The 24,049-nt window shown below is 34.9% G+C and overlaps 1 protein-coding gene across 4 annotated transcripts in view; it reads left to right on the forward strand.

The window, feature by feature from the left end:
* Positions 1 to 24,049, forward strand: part of LOC131058597 (membralin-like protein At1g60995) — a 69,015-nt gene that overhangs the window by 21,181 nt on the left and 23,785 nt on the right. For 3 of the 4 annotated variants that reach the window (XM_057992331.2, XM_057992328.2, XM_057992330.2), the window contains exons 3-6: positions 3,189 to 3,623; positions 12,022 to 12,103; positions 12,584 to 12,645; positions 19,647 to 19,741. In XM_057992331.2, coding sequence (XP_057848314.2) covers positions 3,189 to 3,623; positions 12,022 to 12,103; positions 12,584 to 12,645; positions 19,647 to 19,741 — 674 coding nt within the window. The remainder of the gene's footprint in view (positions 1 to 3,188; positions 3,624 to 12,021; positions 12,104 to 12,583; positions 12,646 to 19,646; positions 19,742 to 24,049) is intronic. The other variant, XM_057992329.2, reaches the window with a different exon arrangement.

Raw genomic sequence — 24,049 nt, forward strand, 5'->3', positions numbered from 1 at the left:
AAACTCTACTTGGCGTTACCAAAACAATGCCTATGAATCACTGCCCAGATATCATATTGCTTCGATTAAAATCCAACTTCTTTATGCCAATGCATATTCTTTTTACATCGGGCAGTAAATAACAGTCTGGCCCTACATACGTTTTACAAGATTATAAACCAAAACAACAATCATTTTAAAAAAATTCTGCCATTTAAAAAAATGATAGGTTATTTAAATTGATAGGTTGAGACTCTTTCAGAAAAAAAAAAAAACGCTGGGCAGCTACTCCATAACCAATTGCCCTTCTCGTGCTACAGGCAAATAAAGTCTGTCAAGGAATAACATCAGTCATCCCAGAAGAATACACCCGTCACACCGTTTTCTCCAACAAGGAATGTCATACAACATACAACATAAACTCTGTTCCTGTATAAATCAAGCATCGATTCCTGACAAAAATGCATTAACACATTGAAACAGCACCGTCATGCCTTAAAAACAAACTCCAGAAATGACACATCTCACACTAAGAAATAAATGGAGCCACCAAAAATATTTCTGCCAAATATGTAAAACATATTCTTAGGTGCGTGATTTCTTGAAGTGAATTTATGAGTATAATAAAGTCATGGCACTTTATTTTTTTTCGGAGAACCGCAAATATAATTGATAGCTTCAAACTTGCTCCACTTTAGAAGAATCAACCCTTTGAAAATTAAATGCTGACATGGCAAGAAGTTGACAAACAAGCAGCTGAAGGAGACAAATAAGCACCCAACCAGCTCAAGTTGACACTCACACAGCTCAACTAAACAAGCAGGCAGTTCAACCAACAAAGCATCCCAACTACCCAAGCAGATAGCACAAGCAAGTGGGCAACTAGCTTAAGCAGGCAATTAGAGAGCTCAAGCAGCTCAAGCACTCATGCAGGCAGCTCAAACAAAACTTATCCAATTGTCTATCCTGAACACATTTTAACTGATCCTTGACATCAATGACAAAAAGTGCAACAGTTGTAATGCCCCAAACTAATGTTTTTTTATTTATTTTCAACAATTTTCACAATGGTCAAATGTATAAATCTTCACACTTTCTGATTACCAAGTTCCAGATTTGGGCAAGGTGGGAGCATACAGTGGCTGGTTCGCTACTATAATGCATGCAAATTGGAAATGAATTTATAATACCTGTGTCATGGTGGCATTGCCGTCCAGACTTACAAAATCTTATTAATTTGGCATTATACAATGAACAATGCAACACCACTGCTGGAATTAGACACTATTTTGCATTTATATAAGTTGAAACTCTTATATACCTTATATATATAGAATTAAAAATAGATCAAATGGTACCAGTTTAAGGCTGTAGCAGTAACCCAAATAATTACAACAGGCTGTTGGAACAATTACCAGCAGTTTAATGATCTTGTTGACTCAATCCGGCAATTGTACAGTCACTAGAAGATGCACAAATCTATGCCCAAATAGTACAAATCACTTTTAAAATGGTACGGCAGAGATGAAGTGTGATTCAACCTTTTTAATATGCGGCGATCACCTTTGTAAAGCAGACTGAAGTGTAATTTTTGACAGTTTCTTTTGAAATGGGATCCACTTTTCTAAAGCATTGATTCACATTGCATGGTGAGTCTCTATTTATCATACGGCTCTTCAATGTTCAAACATATGTCAGACCTTGTCCCCTAAGAGGCTACGATTCAACTTACACAATCCTTTAAAATCTGCGATGGGAGTTCAGTTGGTATGAGAGCTCTCAAAGCTCAATTTTCTTGGTTAGACCTTGTCCCCTTGAATACTTGCAGAAATTCCAAATTGGATGCTGACTGAAATTTCAGGGTCCAGTGTAATTTCTGATCTATAATTACCCACTGAGAATTCAAGAGTTTTCGATCCCAATTTCCAATTAGACCTCACGGATTTTCATCCATGGATTTTGTAACCCCAAGGGGTTTTGTCCTTAGATTGGTTTTTGAATACAAGTGTTTTGAAAATGACAGAAATTGACAACATCTAATTGGATACCTTCTTTGAGATTTTTCTCTTCTTTTATAGATTTGTTGAGGGAATAATTGAATATTATTTTTCTCCTTTACTTTTTCCCCTCCATTACTTTATTTAAATATCTTTGCTTTCTCAAGATGTTCCAAGATGAATTTAGTTTGTAACTTTCCTCATAAGATTCCCTCCTAATTTTATCTTACAATTCCCATTACTAAAGATAATAGTAAAATATTCCTTGGAGTTACATAAAGCTTTATTTTGCACCATTTAGGCTGCCTGTGCTAAATAAAAAATTAAGCTGTCATTTATAGTAACTTTCAAATAATATTAGGATTAGCTTAAAGAGTAGAAATACCCTGTGGCCCATTTCCCTAACAAAAATATATTGGCACGCTTTCAAAACACCCCTTGGCCTATTTCCCAACCAACATGGTATTGGCCCTCTTTTGAAAATAACATATAGGTTGTCCTTTTCAAAAAATAATTATTTTAAAAATATTTCCCATATCTTATCCTTTTAAGCCAATTGAAAATAAAACAATAGGCTAAGGTTTTCTTGATAATCTGATTCTTCCACTCCATAACCTTCCCCACTTTTTCCATCCTTGAGATCCACGTTTCCGGTTCACTTTTAGGATCAGGCTCCGATTATGTGGATATGGGAAGGGGTGAGAAGAAGAGGGGTAGCACATCTGGTTCCGTTTAGTCCAAAAAGGGGACGTGACATTTTTCATTTCTCATAACAACTTCACTTTATAGTTAAAGTAGCCAAGTAGCCAATACCTTTTCCATATGCTGGTGTATATATTGCTTTTGATGAAAAGCAATCTTACTATAACATATTTAGTTTGTATAGCTAATCTATAAATATAATCATTTGATCAGTTGCAAATAGTGGTTTCATTTTGTTTTAGATATCTTATTTTTGTTATTAACAGTTCCATTATCATTTGCTTGTATTACTTGCTATGTGTTTCAAACTTTCATGTCTTTGCCTTTTTGCTGTGTTCACTTTTTTGAAAGTGTGTAAAAACCCTTATTAAAATGGAGAATTTTACTGAAATGGAGTTGCCTAAAAGTGGTCCAAAATTTTGTGCTTACATCTTCTTTTGACCAAGGCATTTTGTTTTCGATGATATTTTGAAGTGAAACATATGTAATACATCTGATTTTCTGTTGCAGATTACTAGCAGTGGATTATGGTCTCAGAAAATCTCAGAACAGTCACAGGCCAGTCAAGGTGAACAGGGTCATTCTATGGAAGGTTTCCAAGTGGAAGAAGTAGATGGGGAGGGGTTAACTTTTATGGCCACAAAGTTTTGGCTCAACTGGCTGGGGTCTGGGGCTAGAAGGAATAAAGTGATAGACAAGTCATCTAAAAATGATAAGAATAGTCTTGATTCTCCGTTTGAAAATTCTCCAGCAGGTGCTATTCACAGTCCCAGTGGAAAGAAAACAGAAATACCAGATAGTGCTAAAGTGGAGCGCAGTTTCTTGATGTACGGTAGAGATTCTATTAGGGGAGCTGTTTATAAGATTTTGAGCAAGTGGTATAGAAATATTTCTGCAATTTATAAGAGAGTGAAACATCTCGTTTCAAGTGTAACTCGAGTACGGGTATGTAACATTCTAAAATACACATTTTAAGTACAAAAATATAGCTGCAGCTACTGCATTGTGCTAGGCATTTTTTGACTGTTTGTTGAAATATGTAGTACTATCATCCTATGTATATTTCAAAATATAACCAAACAGTTATGTGGGATGGCACCACACAAGTTCATAATTTTCAGATCCCTGTATATATTTTAGTTATATTTTACATAGATAAAGTTGGTTACAGTGTTTATGTTGTTAGTGTAATTCTTAACTCTTAGAAAATGGGATTGTCAGAAGAATAACCAGAAGCATGCTACCAGATTTGTGTTAGCTACATTGTTCAGGTGTTGTAGATTGTAGGAACTAGCTGTTTATCAACCAATTGGTTCAAGATGTCGTATTTTGTAATACCAAAATCACCTGAGCCTTTTAATAAATATAACAAACAGAGGTGTGTTACCTGTAAATTATAGCCTTCCTAACTAAAAGTTTTGGTTGTCCTTAAAAAAATAAAGCATCTGTTTGTAGTTGTTTTCATGCTCATTTTTGACTAAATCCCTTTAGTCATTAAGTTTCTCCAATCCCTTCCTGAGTTGCAAAAATATTTAGTGTCAAAAATTGGTGGGAAAAGTGAAATTTTATGCATCTTGTGAAAATAAGTTTCATCTCACTTCTTTGATCTTTTTAATTCTCTTCCATTCCCGAGATGAAGTATGAATGCTTGGCGGAGATTGAAGAACTCCATGCATCACTTGCACTGCAGAAGGGGGTCTTCCAATCCTTCGATTTCCACAAGAAAATGTCGGAATTTCCATTTGGTGGAGATCATGTAATATTTTGGGCCATGCACTCTATGCATTAGTGCTTTCAAGTCCCACTTCCCAACTCAATAGCAAAATCTGCTAAGGCATTGTCTTCAGTGGAATGTGTGGACCTTGTGGATAACATGCTAATACGCCATATCTCCATGTTGCTACCCAAAAAGTCCATAAATTAACTAAGGCCTATAATCAAGTGGAGATTGCAGAAATCTGTGCCTTGCATGCACTCTGCAATGTTGCACCTCACTCCCACAAAAGAATCAGTTGGATATGTGAAACTTCATGCATCGATTGCACCGACATTTGCTGCATCCACTCCCCCTTTCTCCTCTAATGGGGTTCAAATTTGACACAAAAAAATATTGCAAACATTTAGTGGTGGAAGAAAGTCTTATATGTGCTATTGCTTCATTCGATTGAAAATTTGAAAACTACATGAAGCCCAAATTTATTATGATGAATACAGAAAATTGATAGAGATATTGTGGAAATCTTATGTTTGTTCGTTTTACCTCTTGGATTCTTGAGAAAATTGTGAAGACGAAAAAGTGGTCAGGGGCAGTGCCTCTTGTAGGATCTCTCTTGATGAAATTCACCTATTCAATGCTTAAACATTCTTTTACACATCTCTGAAAAAATTGGTCTGTCAGAAGTTCTTAGGAAGTAACAAAAAAATATTTTCAAACATTCTCTTACACTTTATTTAATTGGTCTTTTCTTTTCAATATGAGACCTCTATTGAAGGACTAAAGAACAACTTGTTCAAATGTTGTAAGGAGCACCCAGAAAATATAATGCACATATCAGTACGTATTCATGATGACAACCAGTATCAGAATAATATTCTTCCATTTGATATGATCAATGATAATATATATTTATACAAAGAACTTGAAGGGGCAATATGAGAAGTTTACATTACAATGATCGTAACTTGTCCTTGCTGATTTTTCTAACTAGAATAATGTATGTGCAATGGTGAAGGCCTTTTGATTATTGATTATTTATTAATAATCAGAGGGTGGTTACAGTTTATAAGTTAACCACAAGAAAGAAGTTTATATTGCAGAATAGTTACAAAAAAATGATTTATTTGTAATTTTTTGTATATTGCCTTATTTTGTGTGTGAGGGTTTCTTAAGTAAATGTTGTACAAACCAGTATGCTAATGTCGAGTCAACTTTGGAAATGTAGCATGGAATGACATGACTTGGTTTGGAGGTTGTGAAATGGCACACAAGCTACACAAATAATTTTGATGTGTGTGATTTATGTGTGGGATGTGACGCTACAATATATGGTGTTGATCTATTGAAAAGATGGCTTTGAATTTTGATGTCAATGTAATGCACTACTCTCAAGTCTGTGGGTTGTGGCCTTGCACTCTACGGGGCCATTGTCCTTTTACCTTATGACTGGAACCCCTTGTGTCATATGGTGGATCTGCCCCATCAAGGGTGAAGGCAACAAGATTGATGATATAGAGGTATTGTGCATTACGATTAGACCTTAGTGGTTTGTTTAATTGGTGCTTGATTAAGAACTATGTGAAGTTTTGCCAAACCAAGAAGGCAAAATTTGGTGTTGAGGTTGGCATAGATTTTTTCCTACACAAAAGCCTTTGATGTGGTGAGCAACTTGGGGTGTGCCAATTGAGTTGAGTGCTATTTGAGATGTCAATGTTGACACCAAGGTTTAGTGGTGGGCCTTACTTGAACATGCTATATTAAGCCTTTTTTGGCATGTGCGATCATGGTGAATGCGAATCATTTTATGCATTGAGGTAACAATGATAGGGGAAGCCAATTAGATGGTGCTAGCATGGGGGGGTGCTCTTAAGTCACCCCCTTGCACACAGATAATTAATAAGTCCATGCCATGGTTTATATGGATGAGTCGAGTCAAGCCCATGCTAAGCTAGCATCTCTTAGAGACATTTTTTCATCATTGGAACTACAAAATGCTGTCCAAAGGAGTCATTTGGTGAGGAATAGTTGCCATTTAATCCAAGGCACGATGAAGGGATTGCCCCTACTCAAAGAATTCAAAGTACTTAGATAAGTCAAATAATTTAGGCTATATGATTTGATTCAGGTGATCAAAGCCAAGCAATTGGAACCCAAGTCTTGTCCACCTCACACATCAACAAATCCAAACAATTGATGTATTCCAAATTTAGGGATGTTTGCTAAAATATCTCAGTGGGTTGACCTTATGGTTATTTAAAGGAAACACTTGTAGTTAATGTTGGGCCACATGACTTGGATGCCACATCTTCTATCAAATAAAAGAAGACACCTAAGAAAGCTAAGACATAAGTAATCATTTTTATGGATGAGTTAGGCTAAGTCCATCCTAAAATTGCCTTACCTATGATAGATAAAATGAAGATATGGAAACATCCTTGTATTTGATCCAAGATTTTGTTTTATGCCTTCAAAGAGAAGAACAACGAAGATATTGGAACCATTTTATTATTAGATAAAAAATCCTAATACAAAAGGTGTAAGTAGTCATCTCTTGACACCTCACTAGTCAAATCAAACGGTGAAAGACATGATGTCACAAACCTTAAGGATTAGTTCAATTAACTTGGTGTCTACATTGAGTGCTTAGTGTCATGAGTGAAAAAATGTAACATGTTGCTCATGCTTTGCCAAGTTCTCGATGAGATAACACTTAATAGATATTTTTTTTTCCTCAAAATTACAAAATGTCTTCCAAGGGGTCATTTGGTGTGCAATTATTGCTAGTTGATTTAGGGCACAATGAAGGAATGCTCTCACACAAAAAAAATAAATTAAATTTTAGTAAGTCAAATGGTTCATAGAATACAGTTTAACTTAGGTGATCAAAGTCAGTCAATTCCTCTCAACCTTGCATATCAACATAACCAAACAACTGACAAAAACCCTACCTAGGAACTTGCAACAACTCAAACACCTCAATATATTGATCAAGTGAATAGCAAAAGGAAAACACTTATAGTCAAATTCTGGCCACTTGATTTGGTTGTCATATCTTTCACCATTCAAACAAGACACCTAAGAATGTTAACACACAAGGGGTCATTCATATGGATGAGTTACGTCAAGTCCATGCACAAACCACTATGCCTTTGATGGATAAGGATAGAAATGGTATCGAATATCCTATTAGTAGATCTAGGATTTTGTTATATGCTTTTGCTAGACAAGAACAACAAGAAATTGAATTGATGTCCATGAATGACCAATAATGGATGAAAGGGACTCGAATGTGGGATGCATACTTTGCAAAGGACTAGGGAAAATGAACCCTAGACACAAAGAAAATACAAAAAAGGAAGAATAATAAAAAGAACAAATATGCACATGAGGGTTAACTTCAAGAGAAAGTACAGTGACAGCATTGTTCCATCAAGAAAATTCAGTGACAAGCTCACCAGAAGTAGCTGTAATAAGTCTCCTTCGTTTTGTATTCCTCTTGAATTTAGTTATCTCATCAAAATTATCAGGTATACAATATCAGAATAGCTCAGTTGTGTTGGAAATCAATTGAAATATAATTTTGCAGAGCTCAAAGTTATTAATTATTTTAAAGAGCAGCAAGCCAAGAATAAGTTGCAAGAACTCAAAGATTGAAACAGTGTAATATGCCAACTCAGTGCCCTTGCTAATGTGGAGAGTATTATATATTTATTAACCTGAAATATGCCAAAACAGTGTTCTTACAAACATGGACATAATTATATTCAGCCACAGCAATATCAGAAATACATCATTTCAGAATTTATAACATAATGACACTTTCTTTCCATGCACTAACGCCACAGTACAAAATACCAATTGCAGATTAAAAATGAAATATTTTACCACTATGTTGAGATTTACATAGACCATTCAAAACTTAAAGAACCTATCAACATGCTCCTTAGAAGTCTGCAGTTTATGCTGGGCATATCTGGTGAGCCTTTTCACTAAATGAATTTGTTTTGCTGTGTGGCAGGCAGCAGCAAAGAAGATACTAGATCTGCCACACGTATTATGCCTGGTACTGACCCTAAATCCTTGTGTGAAGGAAGAGATCACCGCTTCTGTGTACTTCTGAGCACGTCCTGCAATGTTTGGCTCAGCACCCTGCTCTTGTAATATTGATTATTGATGAATTAGAACATTGGCACTTGCAGAGGCAATGGCAGAAACAACTCAATAATATTATCAGATGACAGGGGTTTCATCCTGCCAATGAATTCCCTCCAGATTTATGTCTGGAAAGGATGCTGCATTCGTCTAATGCATTGGATGTGTATACTCTTCGATCCCCTACAACTAGAACAAGCCCCTTAAATACAAGACTACAAGTCAGTTAAAGATAACTGCCACAAGCACCAGCATAGGTCGGCCATAGAGTCTTTTATTACAAATCTTTATTTAAAAAAATGGTTACAAACAAAGTCAGCCCCAAAAGGGGTCCAATACTTAATTATTTAATAATTTTAGTTATTAATAATTTATTCATTTAACAAAATGTAAGCAAAATGTTAAGGCTGACTTGGCCCCTAATCGGGGACATCACAGTCCATCCGTCCTGGATGTTGCTTGTCCTCAAGCATCTTCGGACTTGGATGTCCAGCCTCCACACCTTCCCATGCTATATCTTCAGTATCCTCATCAGAGACTACCCCAATGTAATGTATTTGCCGTTTGCCCAAACACCTATGACCTGGTTGCCATGATTCTCTGCATATGAAACATAACCTTTTTCTTCGCAACTCATTTTTAGATTTCTCCACCGTATTTGTCTTAGGTGTTATCATGTTCTTCTGAGACTTCTTTGATAGTCACTGAATCTTCAAAACTCAAAGCCCTATTGATGGCTTCTTGTAATGTGTTTGGATTAAATTCTCTTACTAACCCTTTGAGGAGTTCAGCCAGGCCTTCTGTAAAGAAGACCATACGCCTTTCTCTGACACATTAGAAATCATTACTGCTAGCCTCATAAAGTTTGCTGTCTAGTCTTCCTTCTTACCCTCTTGCTTCAGCTGTGCTAACTCTCTCAGATGAGTTTCTGGATCCTTCCTTTCAAACCTCTCCAACAATCTTTGGCTGAAGTCTTCCAAGGTAGTGATTGATTCATGCCCTTGGATCACTAGGCCATGGTACCACCATTTTCGAGCTACACCCTCAAGATACAATGTGGCAAATTTGAAAGCCTCTTCCTCAAGCATTGGATTCAATGAGAAATATGTATTTAGTTTGTGTAACCTAGCTCTTGCTGACAAGCCTCGGAATTCATCAAAACTTGGGATGGCAATCTTCCCCAATCATAGTTGGATGTTCTTTATACCCTTTCCTTCCATGCCCAGTTGCTTTCTTCATCTCATAATAGTCCCTGAAAGTCAGATCTGCACGGATAACGGGGCTTAGGGCATAGCATGCATCATGAAATCTTGTTGTGTCTTACTCAAGATCAGGTTGTTCTTCCCCAATACCTTCAGCTGTTTCCTTGTCAAGAAATTTAGCCCTGAAGGTCTTGGTATTAATTGAAGCTCTCCCACCATTAGCTAAAGCTTTTTCACCACTAGCTGAAGCTTTTCTTCCACCCGAATTGTTACCTTCAGCATCATTTAGAACAGGCCTATCAACACTTAGTTGCTGGCTCATTCCCCTTAAAAGTTGAACCATATCCCTCATGGCATCCCTCACGCTGGTATTAATTTCTCTGATCTCCCTAATGAAATCTTGGGGAGTCGCTTCTTCCCAATCACCCATTGCCTTCTTCTTTTCCCTTTGCTTGAATCTTTTATCCCCGTCACTCAGCAATCCACAGGCTGGCAGAAAGGTGGCTCTGATACCACTGTAATATGCCAACTCAGTGTCCTTGCTAATGTGGACAGTATTATATTTACTAAACTGAAATATGCCAAAACAGTGTTCTTGCAAATATGGACATAATTATATTCAACCACAGCAATCTCAGAAATAAATCATTTCAGAATTCATAACATAATGACACTTTCTTTCCATGAACTAAGGCCACAGTACAAAATACCAATTGCAGATTAAAAATGAAATATTTCACCGCTATATTCAGATTTACATAGACCATTCAAAACTTAAAGAATCTGTCAGCATGCTCCTTAGAAGTCTGCAGTTTATGCTGGAATATTTGGTGAGCCTTATCACCAAATGAATCTGCTCTGCTGTGTCGCAGACAACAGCAAAGAAGATAGCAGATCTTCCGCACAGGTATTATGCCTGGTACTGACCCTAACTCCTTGCATGATGGAAGAGATCACTGTGTCTGTGTACTTCTGAGCCCATCCTACAATGCGGCTCAGCACCTTGCTCTTGTAATATTGATGAAAGAACAATGGCACTTGCAGAAGCAATGGTAGAAACAACTCAGTAATATTATCAGTCAAATTGATGACAGGGGTTTTGTCCTGCCAATGAATTCCCTCCAGGTTTGCATCTTGGAAGGATGCTGCATTTGTCTAATGCATTGGATATGTAAACTCTTCTATGCTTTACAAGTACAACAAGCCCCTCAAATGCAAGACTATGGGTCGGTTAATGATAATCGACACAAGCACCAGCAAAGGTCGGCCATAGAGCCTTTTATTACAAATATTTACTAAAAAATATGGTAACAAACAAAGTCGGCCCAAAAAAGGGGATCCGATACTTAATTATTTAATAATTTTATTTATTAATAATATATTCATTTAAGAAAATATAAGCAAAATGTTAAGGCTGACTTGGCCCCTAATCAGGGACATCACAAACAGCAGTTACATGCAATATTTATGATAGGTTCAAAGAGATGCACAATATCAGCATAATGAGGGAATTTATGAAGAATTGCCACAATATCTGCAGTGGCTATGATAGGCTTAAAGAGATGTGAACAAAATTCATAGTTGAAATAAAGTCACGGGAAAATGATTTTCCAGATGCACAAGATGTAAAAGTCTTTTAACCAATACACTTGTAACAGGTAGAGTTTTCACTTCAGCAACAGAGGATGCATATTAGAAGTTTTGCATGGATTGTCTCACTTGGTCAATGATACAGTATAATTCATTCACAAAGCACATTCTCTCATTTATGTTAAGATCTGTTGCCATAACATCAAAATATTTAAAACAAAGCTCTCTAAATTTCTCAAAGGTAAGCTTACAAGTTGTCGTGTTTTGATAAAGTGTTTTAGCCTTTTAGGAGGAGTTATCTTTCTTTATCCAGGTCCTTTGCACGTGGATTAAAGTTCTATGATTACTTTAAAAAGCATTCGAATTCTTTTTTGATTAAATGATTGAGAAATGTCTGTTTTGCAAAAAAAAAGTATCTCAACTGTATAGTTGTATAGCTTTGTAGGTATCTGGTTCTCTTTAGAAACTAGATAAGGGAGCCTCCCAAAAGAGAGGAATATTTGTCCCACATGCTCTTCCACCAAGATATGTCCAATGCAACTTATATTAAGTTTCTGGTTACTTGAGTAGAAAATTTAAATGGCTATAAACAGCATGTAAGTGTACATAATTTTTCTTATTTATTAAATGAGTTGAGGGAAAAGTCGATTTACTTTGTAGCAACTGAAATTTTGAAGCACAGAAGATTGCAGGTGGGGAGAAGTTTCTGCATCCACCAAGGAGTTCAAGTTTACTTGCTTGGAAGAGTCTTGATTCTGTTATAGGTAAATCTTTCGCTCCACTTGTTTTTTTTTGTGTCAAAACCTTATTTATTGACAATGTCATGATCAATATATACCATATCTGTTCTGACTTTGTTCCATTGATGCGATCAAAACCTGATTCAATTCACTATAACCCTAATATTTTCTATTTAGTGGAAAATAGTTATTATGATACCTATAGCTTGATATTCTCATAAGTTAGTTTGCATTTTCTTACTCTATATGTTCATTGTCACACATAGTGTTGCCGGAAAATAGTTATTATGATACCTATAGCTTGATATTCTCTTAAGTTTGTTTGCATTTTCTTACTCCATATGCTCACTGTCACACATAGTGTCATCAGATGTCATGGAAGGATTTATTATTTTTTTGGGGTAAGTCATCTATGTTCTGTAGGACATCCACCAGGTTGTTTTGATAATTGGGTAACTTCCAGAGAGATTATTGTAATTAATCTATTTTATGTTGTTAATGCAGTAGGATGGATTGACCGTCGAAGCAAAGCATCTGAGCCAACCTATCTGTACACTGTTGAAAAGGTATTTTGGTTGTTTTCTACCATTCCAATCCTCAGCCTCATTAAGTTTATTTTTGTTTCCTTCTTTATTAAATATTATTAATGTCAAAACTATGACAGTGGCAGCAAAACAGAAGTTATTCATGTATAAATTTGCAGTTTGATATTGAAACAATATCCAGAAGAATATAATTTACAAATGGAAATGGTGACTGCATATGATTAGATCAATACAGATAAGGATTAACCATTAGAAAGATGTTTAGATTTCAGGCTTGAGATCATCCTTTGCAAGAACAACTTTAGTATGTGATAAATACTTCAATTTGATGTTGTAAATTGCACAAATTTTGCAGAAACGCGTCTGTGTCGGACATAATAGCGTCTGTGTTGTATAACCGCGTCTGTGAAGGGCAGAAATGCGTCTGTGTTCCAGAATCAACATTGCAATTTACAAAAAACCTCAGAAACGCGTCTGTGTTAAACAGAACCACGTCTGTGTCAGGATGCTTTACGATCAAAAACTTCATTTTAATAACATGTGACAGCTACTGAAATTGTTAACACAACACATGGGTCAAACTGTAAGTTTTCAAACTACTCATTAGATTTTCTTGGGTTACAAAAGGTGGAATACATAGAGAAGAGGGCTTAGGTCTAGAAAAGGTCAATCTCTTCTCATGTTTGAAAACATCAATTGTATTGAATATTGAAAATGCTCCCATTTCTCGATTTCACTTTGTAAATTTCTGTTTTGGATTCATCATTTTGCTCCATTTGAGTTCATATTGGCTGATATAGGGGCCTTTTTCGAGCTTTGTGCACTGATTTATTTTACTGGCCCTTGTGCCCTGCAGCGGCTTCTCCACCTGATACTCTTTTCTCATTAACTCCCTTTCCCTCCACCCAAGATCATTTCTTTCTCTAATAAAACCTTGCAACATAAGCAGCAGCTCTTCTGGTCCCTCCAAGAATGTAGTTTTATCATCCTGGAATTGGAATTTTGAAGAGATGCCTTGATGCTGCACTGTTTCCTTGTAACCAACATCCTAGCATTTAGCTTTGTATGCCTAAAACCTAAGTCACAGGATACGGCGATTTTCATGGATGAGGTTCGAATTTAATTGAATTTCAAACTTTTATAAAAAAAAATCGAATTTAATCGAATTTCCTCCATAAAGCACTTCTATCCGCCTCTAAACACAACTCAGCTGGTCGTGGGTATTCTTCGTATATGCTTTGTATCTATTGGGTCATGGGTGTCTGCAACTGCTGGGTCGCCCTTCGGAATTTCTCCAATAAGGGTTGCTATTCTGATAATTTATTAGAAGTATACATATATTTCAAAATAAACAAAATTATAGAAGGCGAATTTTATCCAAATTTTTTTGCGAATTTTTCCCTTGTCGAATTCCATCCGAATTTCATGGCTGTCGAATTCGAAATCGAATTTGAACCTTGTGACTTAGCCTAAAACTGTCCAGGCTTTTATCCCCAGAAAACTAACTAAGCCTGTGTGAATTTTTTCAAGATATAACCTATTCCAAGCATACCATAAGTATTGGGCAATTAGTCTGATTCAGGTATGCGTGCAGTTATGGGATATGGGTTCTATGTATGTATGTGTGCATGTATGCATGTATGGGCTCTATGTATGTATGTATGTATGCATGTATGCATGCGTGTATGTATGCTCTATGTATGTATCTATGTATGTGTTTAATAATTTATGCATGTATGCATGTGTATGATGCATGTATGTATGTATGCATGTGTGCATATATGCATGCATGTATGTATGTATGTATGCATGTGTGCATATATGCATGCATGTATGTATTTATGCATGCATGCATGCATGTATCTATAATATTATGTATATGTATATTTAATCTGTTGAATCTGATTTGAAAAGTTGTGAAGGATATACTTGCTACAATTGCAAATGATTCAGTGAGTTTGCTAATGAGACATGGCCTGAAATAAATCTGCAGATTCATCAATCAACTGGTGCTCTTCTTCATGCCTTGCTAGATTTTGTGTTTTAACAGACATGAAAACTCTTCATCATGTTGCACTGCAAGATGAAACTTTTTTCACCCTTAGCAAGTTCTTTTTTTTTGTGTGCGCTGAAAATCAGTTTGTTTGCACTGAGTTGCAGTTTTGTTTTCTTCCAAATTTGATGTTTAATATTTCTAGGACCGAATGTCTTCAATCTCTTTGCTTCCTGACCACATTAACCCTGCTAAAGCAACACCATAAAACCCAGAACCTAACATGTAGCTGTTTAGCATTACCATGTAATTGGTAAATTATGAAATTGCCGGCAATGGGAAGTGCTTCCACAACTCTTTTGTTAAGCTTGATTAAAACTATCAAGATCAAGGCCTGATTTTTTGTTATTTCTAGGATGGCACCAAATCTTTTGGAATTGGAATCTGATCTCTAAAGTTGTGAAGACCATACTTGCTGCAAATACAAATGATTCAGTGTGTTTGCTTCTGAAATTCAACATGCAAAGTTGATTTTAGATGTCGTATATAATTGTTAGCTACTCCATCTGGTTTTTTGCACAATTATAATGCGTGCATTGAATGCTTACACACTTGGATGCTGAACAGTTATGACATCAACTCCAACCATAGATTATTACGCGAAGTGTTATCTCATTCCAAGAGTTCACCCAGTCTATGTTCAATAACTGTAACAACATGAAAACAGTGAGATCAGATGCATGCACATATAAAATTCACAACACAAGGATTGTTCTAGAGAAACTCGATATGGGAAAACTCCAGCATGGAAAACTCAAGATATAAATGCAACTCCTCTATAGAATCAAGTTTTGCGTTTCCTATGCAATTTAGCTCGCTCTTGATTTACGCTCTTATCCAATGCTTTATTCCAGCACCATAAGCCTGTCCTTTATGCCTTAACCTCTATATTAAGTCTTTCTTAACTAAATAGTCACACTTGACTCTTGTTTTCAGTAGTTTCTGCTTTTATTCTTCTTTTTTTTTTTTATAAAGTGTTTTATTCATGTTGGGATCCAATCTACCTACCATGTTATCTATCATTGCCGATCCTGGTCTTTTAAGATTAATTTTTTAACTCCTTTTCTTCTGCTGTTATTGTCCAGTTTCACTGATTTGTAGAGGTTCCTCCTCTTTATCTTCTGGATCTTCCAAGTAGACTTACAATTTAGATTTGTCAGCTTCTTTTTTCCTAGATTGTTTCTTGAAGTGTAGCGGGCTTCAAATCCTTAACACGGTCCTCCTTAATGGAATCTTTCATCTTTGAATAGATATAACAAAAACAGCTACCTTGATGAAACTCGTAGTAATAGTATGTTACAGATTAATGTTGCTCTATATTTTTGTTGAGCCATGAGCTAATAATCTTGGAGTGATAATCGATATCTACAAAGGAGTGAAAGACTCCTTAAATAAGAGATTACAAAAGATCTTTCCATAATGGAAACAATCAACAACTAAGAAAAGCATACTAATTGAAAGAAACAAAGAATTAATCCAATACAGTCCTAATAACTAAATTGACCATTATAAACTGAATATAGCAATATTATTTTAACACATCTTAGGTATAAGCTTCATATTTTGACGAAATGCAGTTATAAATTCATTGCAAGTGATGATCTCTGAAGATTTTTTCTATGGTTGGAAACTCTAATGCCACACACGTTCCATCAATGTTCACCAATTAAATGCTGGTCTGTCATGTCCCCTCCTTGATTGCTATATATATATAACCTAAATGAAACAATTATTTATTAATTTATATAATATAATATTTATCAACGAATGATTATTTGATATTTATTAAATATTATTATTTAGTTAATATTCATTACTAATAATATTCTTGAAATATTCAAATAAAACTAAATTAATATTATATTATAAAGATTATTTATATAATATTCCAGTTAATTAATAGGAGAACTCTTTTCCCACTTATGTTTCACTAAGCTTCGGTGGGACCTGAAAACAACAAATTGTCAAAGGGGGCAGCAAATAGATTGGGACGTGTATGCTTCAAGAAAGTGCTAACATCGAATTAGTAATATGGCTAGATGAGAAAAAAATAAAAAAATGAATCGACTATTTTGAGGAAAGCATGATAACACTGGGCACCGTTAGTCATAAAGACCATGACTATGACAAAGGTTGATAATAAGATCAATCAATTAAGGCATCAATGAGAAATATCAATCATCGGACACCAATGGGAAGTCTGCATAAGATTTAGTAATAAGAAATAAAGTCATTAAGACAGTTCTCCGTTACTACTGACCTCGTCGGTTATAGATAGAAATACTAAACTATCAATTATAAACTAATTGATATTGTCTATGACAACGAAGGTGGTAACTGATGTTAAATCCGCAATTAACAACTTTCATGAAGGGGCGTGACTTGCCTTGAGAAAGGCACCATTATGAAGAACATGTCCCTATAAAGACAATCCTTCCATATTATGGTATAAAAGGATCTTTCCAACATCTCCATTAGAGATATTCTGGGGAAGTATAAAAAACAAGGAACCAGCATCATAACAATTGCAGGTAATATCTATTTCACGGTATTCACTTCATACCAATATAATCTCTAATTTGAAGTAATCATTCTATTTGGGACTACCATAAATCAGATCAGTTCAGAACTGTTATTAAGTACAGGCGGTAGCACCCTTGACCTTGATAGTATGCATAGGGATGTATTCTTACTATAGGAAGTTCGATAGTGCTTCTATGCAGAATTTAATATTAATAAAAATATTAATATAGAGTGCATTTTGTATTTAAAAAGGATACTAAGTATAATGATAGTGACAGACCAGACCTGACATGCGTCAGATTTGTCTGCCATGACCAGCCACCAAACATATTACTAACAAGTAATGTTTAGTAGTATTAGTAATTTATATAATAGGATATTAGATAATACACAAATAATTGGTAATATGTTACTTAATTAACTTATATATATATATATATATATATACACTCAAATCAGAGTAAGAAATAATATAACGATTGTAAATGTAGATGTTAATAATAATAAATGTTAATATAATACCTTCAGAAATTAGTAATAATTCACATAAATAGTAATTAATAAATATGTAATGATCTATAAATGAATCAGAATAAGATTAACTATTTAGTATGGTAAGATAGCAAGTACTTGATTGACTATAGAAAGATAGAACATTGCAGATTTGATTCATGTTAAGGTAGTTTTGACTCTCAATCAAGTTAGTTTAAGCCATAAGTAATTTGAAATAGATTAATTATGGTTAAAATAGACCAAATCCTAGTTGGGGACATTACATGGTCCTTGAAGGTGCAGGGTAGAAAATTCCACATTTTAAATTATTTTAGCAATCTTCCATAATTTTTATCTAAAAAGAAGATACAACTGCTTAGCCAAACTCTTCATTTGATATATTGAATCCCATCAAAGTTATGAAATAGAATCCTTTCAAGTTTTTATTATTGGTGTGGTTACTTTCCTGGCCCTCTTGGTTACTTGGGTTCCCATGATTCCCCCTCTTTCTATTATTATCCCTTATAAGGGGGTTCCATTTGGAATCATGGCAATTAGCTTTCCTTGGAATATAATGTACCAAATGACCTTTGTGAACACTGCTCTCATCTACTTTTATCCTTATTTTCATTTGCTGCCTACAGTAGCCATGTTGCGTAGACTGATTCATATATAACTTAGCTGAATCAGGGGAATTCCTTACAGCTTCCTCCATTGATTTAGATTATCTGTCTAAATGAGGGCGCGGGACTGAGTTGATTACTGATATCTGCCTCTGATGCGAATGAGGTGGCCCTGATATCACTGATGTCAACCTGATTTGAATTTACAAGTATTCTGAAAGTCTAGCAGCTAAGATCTGAAAAAACAAATGCTGGATTTATGGATTTATGAAACTGAATTATATGTTAAGATCTGGATTCTGAAATGGTCTGGAAAAACTTGTGAAAGACCGGGTCATCATCACCTACTTTTTAAATTATTTTCCCTAAAGCAGTTTGAGTGCTGGATGTTGGAATATCTCTGTGCACCCATGCAGCATTGTTGACATGCAGATTATTCCATTAAATTGAGATAATTTGGCGATAAATATCTAATTCCTTTAAAATAAATTCTATCAATATGCCCATGTAAGGAGAGTAATGCTAACATGATCTTTAATGTGGTAGAAAGACATTCATAATACAATAAGATACTATGATTTACTCTAATCCATGTGTCAGTATTTATAGGCACATCATTTTAGCAGACTACTAATTTGTATAATAATACAATGGATAAAATTCAGCTGAAAAAAACACTCATAACACCACTCGAATCGTTTTTTTGGAGGCACATGTCCCCAATCCCTGCATGGGGGCCACTAAGCCCCTATACTCCTGTGGCCAGGGTCTTTCCCAAGGCCCCACTTTTATGGTTGGGTGTATAAGTCTATAACGGGTATGGCACATGCAAAATATACATGTCTAATGTTCCTCTAATTTTTCTCTTTGGTATCCTGTTTGTGTTTTGAAATCATAATAAAATGGTACTCATAATAAAAGATATTCTCATTAAATGCTTTCAAATTGTGTTATCCAATGGATGGGTCTGATAAATTCTTTTCTCTGTGTATAGACAAAAGCTTTCAGTATCATCCAGATTTAGCTGAGCATTATATTATGACAGATCCTTTCTGTACTTTTCTCTATAATTCAGGGAATAATTAATATGATTGGTTCTTGAAATATTTCAAGCATCTATGCTGGGACATTCAATGAGTTTTTAAGTTTAATGATTTATATGGTATACTCATTCCTCGTTTTGGAGGATATGAAGAGTATATTTGCATTTCTTTTTCTTTTTTACCTTTTGCAGCATGTTTTATAGTCTTATTCTTTCATGCCGATGGAGAAAATTTGCAGATTGACAGGATCTAATATATTTATTTTTTCTGTATTTTTGTGTTTTCCAGGGGTATTTCATGCTTCCAGAAGGTGCAAAATCGAGGCATAATGTTAAAACTGTCAATGTTAGCATTTCTGCGCAAAATTCCTGCTTTGGCAACAGGTTCCTCTTTCAATCTCTGTTTTCACCTTTTAAATGTTACCTAGAAATATTCTACCAAGGAACTTGTTAAAATGCTATTCCAAATTTTTGTTTCGCTTTATATTTTTGAATGTTCTGAAATGGTTCTTTTATGGATTTAAATTTGATATGTAGTTAATCTTGAGAAATTGTCGAATTTGTAATTTTTTAAGAATTGCATTGTCACTGATTGTGATGTTGTTACTGTCTTTTAGAGCATATTGGACTACTCGCTATTAGAATATTTAATTATATTTTAGTCACCTATATTTAGTTCCTTGTTTAATGGTCATTTAGCTTTTAAGCTTTATTTAGCATTTAGCTTTTTCTTTTTAGTTAATTAGCTTTTAAGCTTAATTTAGCTTTTAGCTCTTTAATCTTTTACTTTAACGTTATGTTCTAATTATAGAACATCGTCTTGTAACCTCTATATATACGTGTGTATATCGTTCAATGTAATCATCTGATTATTGAATTATTCATTCAATTTATTTTTCATGGTATCAGAGCATGAAAATTAAAAATTTTGTATATCGTTCAATGTAATCATCTGATTATTGAATTATTCATTCAATTTATTTTTCATGGTATCAGAGCATGGAAATTAAAAATTTCGAAAATTTTTATAATTAAAAATTTCGAAAATTTTTATTATTAAAATTTTTCGAAGTTTTTTTTTGAAGAGATGTTTTTAAAACTGTTTTTTTTAAAAAGCAGATTTTTTTCTCTTCCTGGGCAGTTTTTTTTTTGCAGGTTGAAAATTTTCCTAATTTTCCTAGGGTTTCTGCAATTTTTGACTAGGGTTTTGACCCTTTTGTTCAAGTCGAAATTTTATTTTGGTTGCATCGTTTTCCGTGCCTCAATTTTGAGCCGTCGGATTTGCATTCTGTTTTTAGATTCTTGGTGGGTTTTTCGAGAGCTTTTTTGGGTTGGTCTCAGATTTTTCTGGGTGCCTCGTTTTCCATGCCTCGATTTTTGTGCCAGCAAATTTGCCTTGGAATTTAAAAACAGTTCACAATTTCTGCTATTTCTGTGGATGTTGGGATTTTTGCTGTTTTTTGGCACCATTTATGTTGTTTTAAGTGTGCAGAAAATTTTAATTTCTGGGTTTCTTCCAAACCTTGAAATTTGCACCTTGGAATTTGTGCCAGAATTCTCCTTCAGGGTTTCAGATTTTTTGTGCAGCTACTTCTTTTCTGATTTTCAATCAGAATCTTCCGTCTCATTCTTTGTGCCTTCACTAGGTTGACCACGTTCAACCTCAGTTTTTGTGATGGCATCTTTGACCAACATCATGTTGGAATACAGACAGAAGTTCAACAGCTGCCACAACACCTGGAAACAGTGCATGTTCACGATATCCGAATATTGGTACCTTGATCAGATTGATTTAGGCCAGATCTCGTCTTACAGGTCCCAGGGTTTTCACGATTTTTTCCTGAAATCTTGGAGGAGAATCCAGTCTTCCATGAGCGGACAAAGCATGTGGAGCTTCATTGTCATTTCATCCGCCAGCATGTTGAAGATGGATCAGTGATACTGCAATACATTCCTATAGAAGATCAGACTGTAGATATCCTCACCAAGTCCTTGAGCCTGGTAAAGTTTCTCAAATTTAGAGGGCAGCTTGGTGTGATAGATAGCATGACCATTAAGGGAGGGTATTAGAATATTTAATTATATTTTAGTCACCTATATTTAGTTCCTTGTTTAATGGTCATTTAGCTTTTTAGTTAATTAGCTTTTAAGCTTTATTTAGCATTTAGCTTTTTCTTTTTAGTTAATTAGCTTTTAGCTTTTTAATCTTTTACTTTAACGTTATGTTTAAATTATAGAACATCGTCTTGTAACCTCTATATATACGTGTGTATATCGTTCAATGTAATCATCCGATTATTGAATCATTCATTCAATTTATTTTTCACTCGCTGAGTATTCGGCGAGTTTTTTTTTTTAAACTCGCGAGTAGTTTTGCTTGGCGAGTAGATACAACTTTTACTCTCTAGGAAAACTCGCCAAAAAATCACTGAGCTTTTGCCAAAAAGTAGGTGAGTCCGTGTTTAAAACTCGTCCGCCAGTGCACAAAAGGGAAAACCAGCAAAAAAGAGTCTTATTTCATCATTTTATGTTTGGTTTTTTGCTGAGAAGGGGGAAAATGTTAAGTTTTGATCAGATTTGGATAATTCAATCTGCTTGTTGTATATGTGACCAATCTGCTGTGTGACCTTTGTATTCACTGAATATTATAACCTACCGTATGTAGATTCTGTACTTATTATATATCTCACGATTTGCTATATGAATGTGCCACGATATGCAATATATTTAAATGGCACGATCTGCAATATACTTGATATGATCTGAAGGTTATATTTTATCTGCTAAAGTGTGATTTGAAAGGATGCACTACACTTATTGATTTTGGTGTGTTCATCCTTCTTAACGTATGCATGTTATATAAGTGGACGAGGGGTTACGTAGTGAAGGGATGTGTCTTCCCATGTGGGAAGACACATCTCTTCTCTACACACCTCTCACCACAGCACGTTAACTACCATCATTTACATACCTGATCGGAAGGAGTGCGATTTGTTAAGAATCGCTAACAACCCGATAACATGAATGGTGTGACCGTTAGTTAAATGCAATAATTTAATCTTGTTTTATTCATCATTTATTAACGTATATACTAATAGTTAATCTATTAGTACATATGTTAATATGTAATCAGATTAATACATCGGAATCATGAAATAGCACGACCGATGTTACAAAATTAACACTCTGTTTTAACTAGGGAGGACACATTTCATGTTAGGGAAAAACATCACAAATCATCCATTGATTGTGAAGTGAAGAGATATCACACCATAGTGATATTCAGAGATATGGTTCAACAATGAATATCGAGTCTCATGATACTCACCATAACTCATAGTTATCAAGTAAGGTATGTGCACTGGCATCAAGTCACATGATGCCTACCATACTAATAATGATTTCATGGCATGTCCACGAATATTATGTTCATAATATTCACCATGAAGATCTCTATCATAATTATGATTTATTTAATGATATCAACCAACGGATATCTACCATAATGTCTCAGAGATATATATACTATCATGACATGTCCACAAATATCAAGTCACATGATATCCATCAAGATAGATAAATTGATAATTGTAAAATCATCACCTTACAATATCAATTTGAAACAAGTGTTCATTATTGAAAAGTCGTCACCCTTCAATAATGTTCACAGAAGGCCCATGAAGTCATGGAGTCTCACACATGACAAATAAAAGAGTTTACACATTAAACATATTTAAATATATTAGTATATCAGAATAAATGAGACTCTATTATCTCAAAATTAAATAACATTTTCAACCATACCAAGTTTATCTCTAAAGTGTTCAATCTTGATTCTAGAGAGAGGCTTGGTAAGAATGTCTGCAATCTGATCACCTGTACTAATATAATTTAGTCGGATCACATTCCTTTCCACCATATCTCGAACATAGTGATAAGGAATCCCAATGTGTTTAGATATGTCATGAAATATTGGATTCATTGAAAGCTTGATGCAACTTTGATTGTCACAATAGATGACAGTTTGATCTAAGGGCTGACCAAACAGTCCTACAAGCAATTTCTGGAGCCATAAAACTTCTCTTGCTCCCATGGAGGCTGCAATGTATTCAGCTTCTGTAGAACTCTGAGCAACTAAAGACTGTTTTCTACATATCCATGAGATCATTCCCGATCCTAAATTGAAGCAACATTCTGATGTGCTTTTCCTGTCAACTATGCTTCCAGCCCAATCAGAATCAGTGAATCCATGTAGGTCAAGCTCTACATGTTTATATTTCAAACCAAAACCAATAGTTCCTCGAAGATATCTCAAAATATGCTTTGCAGCAACAAGATATATTTCCCTAGGTTCACACATGAATTGACTTAGTGCATTAACAACATAGCATATATCAGGTCTTGTGTTTACCAAATACATCAGAGATCCAATAATCTGTCTGTAGAGTGTAGGATCTGCAAACTCTGATTTTGCAGCTGTTTCCTTTAGCTTGTGCAGATTTGTCTCCATAGGTGTGGTCATGGATCTACAATCCATCATTCTAAATCTCTTGAGTATATCAATGGTGCATTTTCCTTGATTAAGGATTATACCATCTGCATGCTGCCAAACTTCCAATCCAAGGAAGTAGTGAAAGATCCCTAAATCTTTCATATCAAACTCAAAGGCTAATTCTTTCTTACATCGAAAAA

Source organism: Cryptomeria japonica, chromosome 11 (genome assembly GCF_030272615.1).
Source record: "Cryptomeria japonica chromosome 11, Sugi_1.0, whole genome shotgun sequence".
NCBI lineage: Eukaryota > Viridiplantae > Streptophyta > Pinopsida > Cupressales > Cupressaceae > Cryptomeria > Cryptomeria japonica.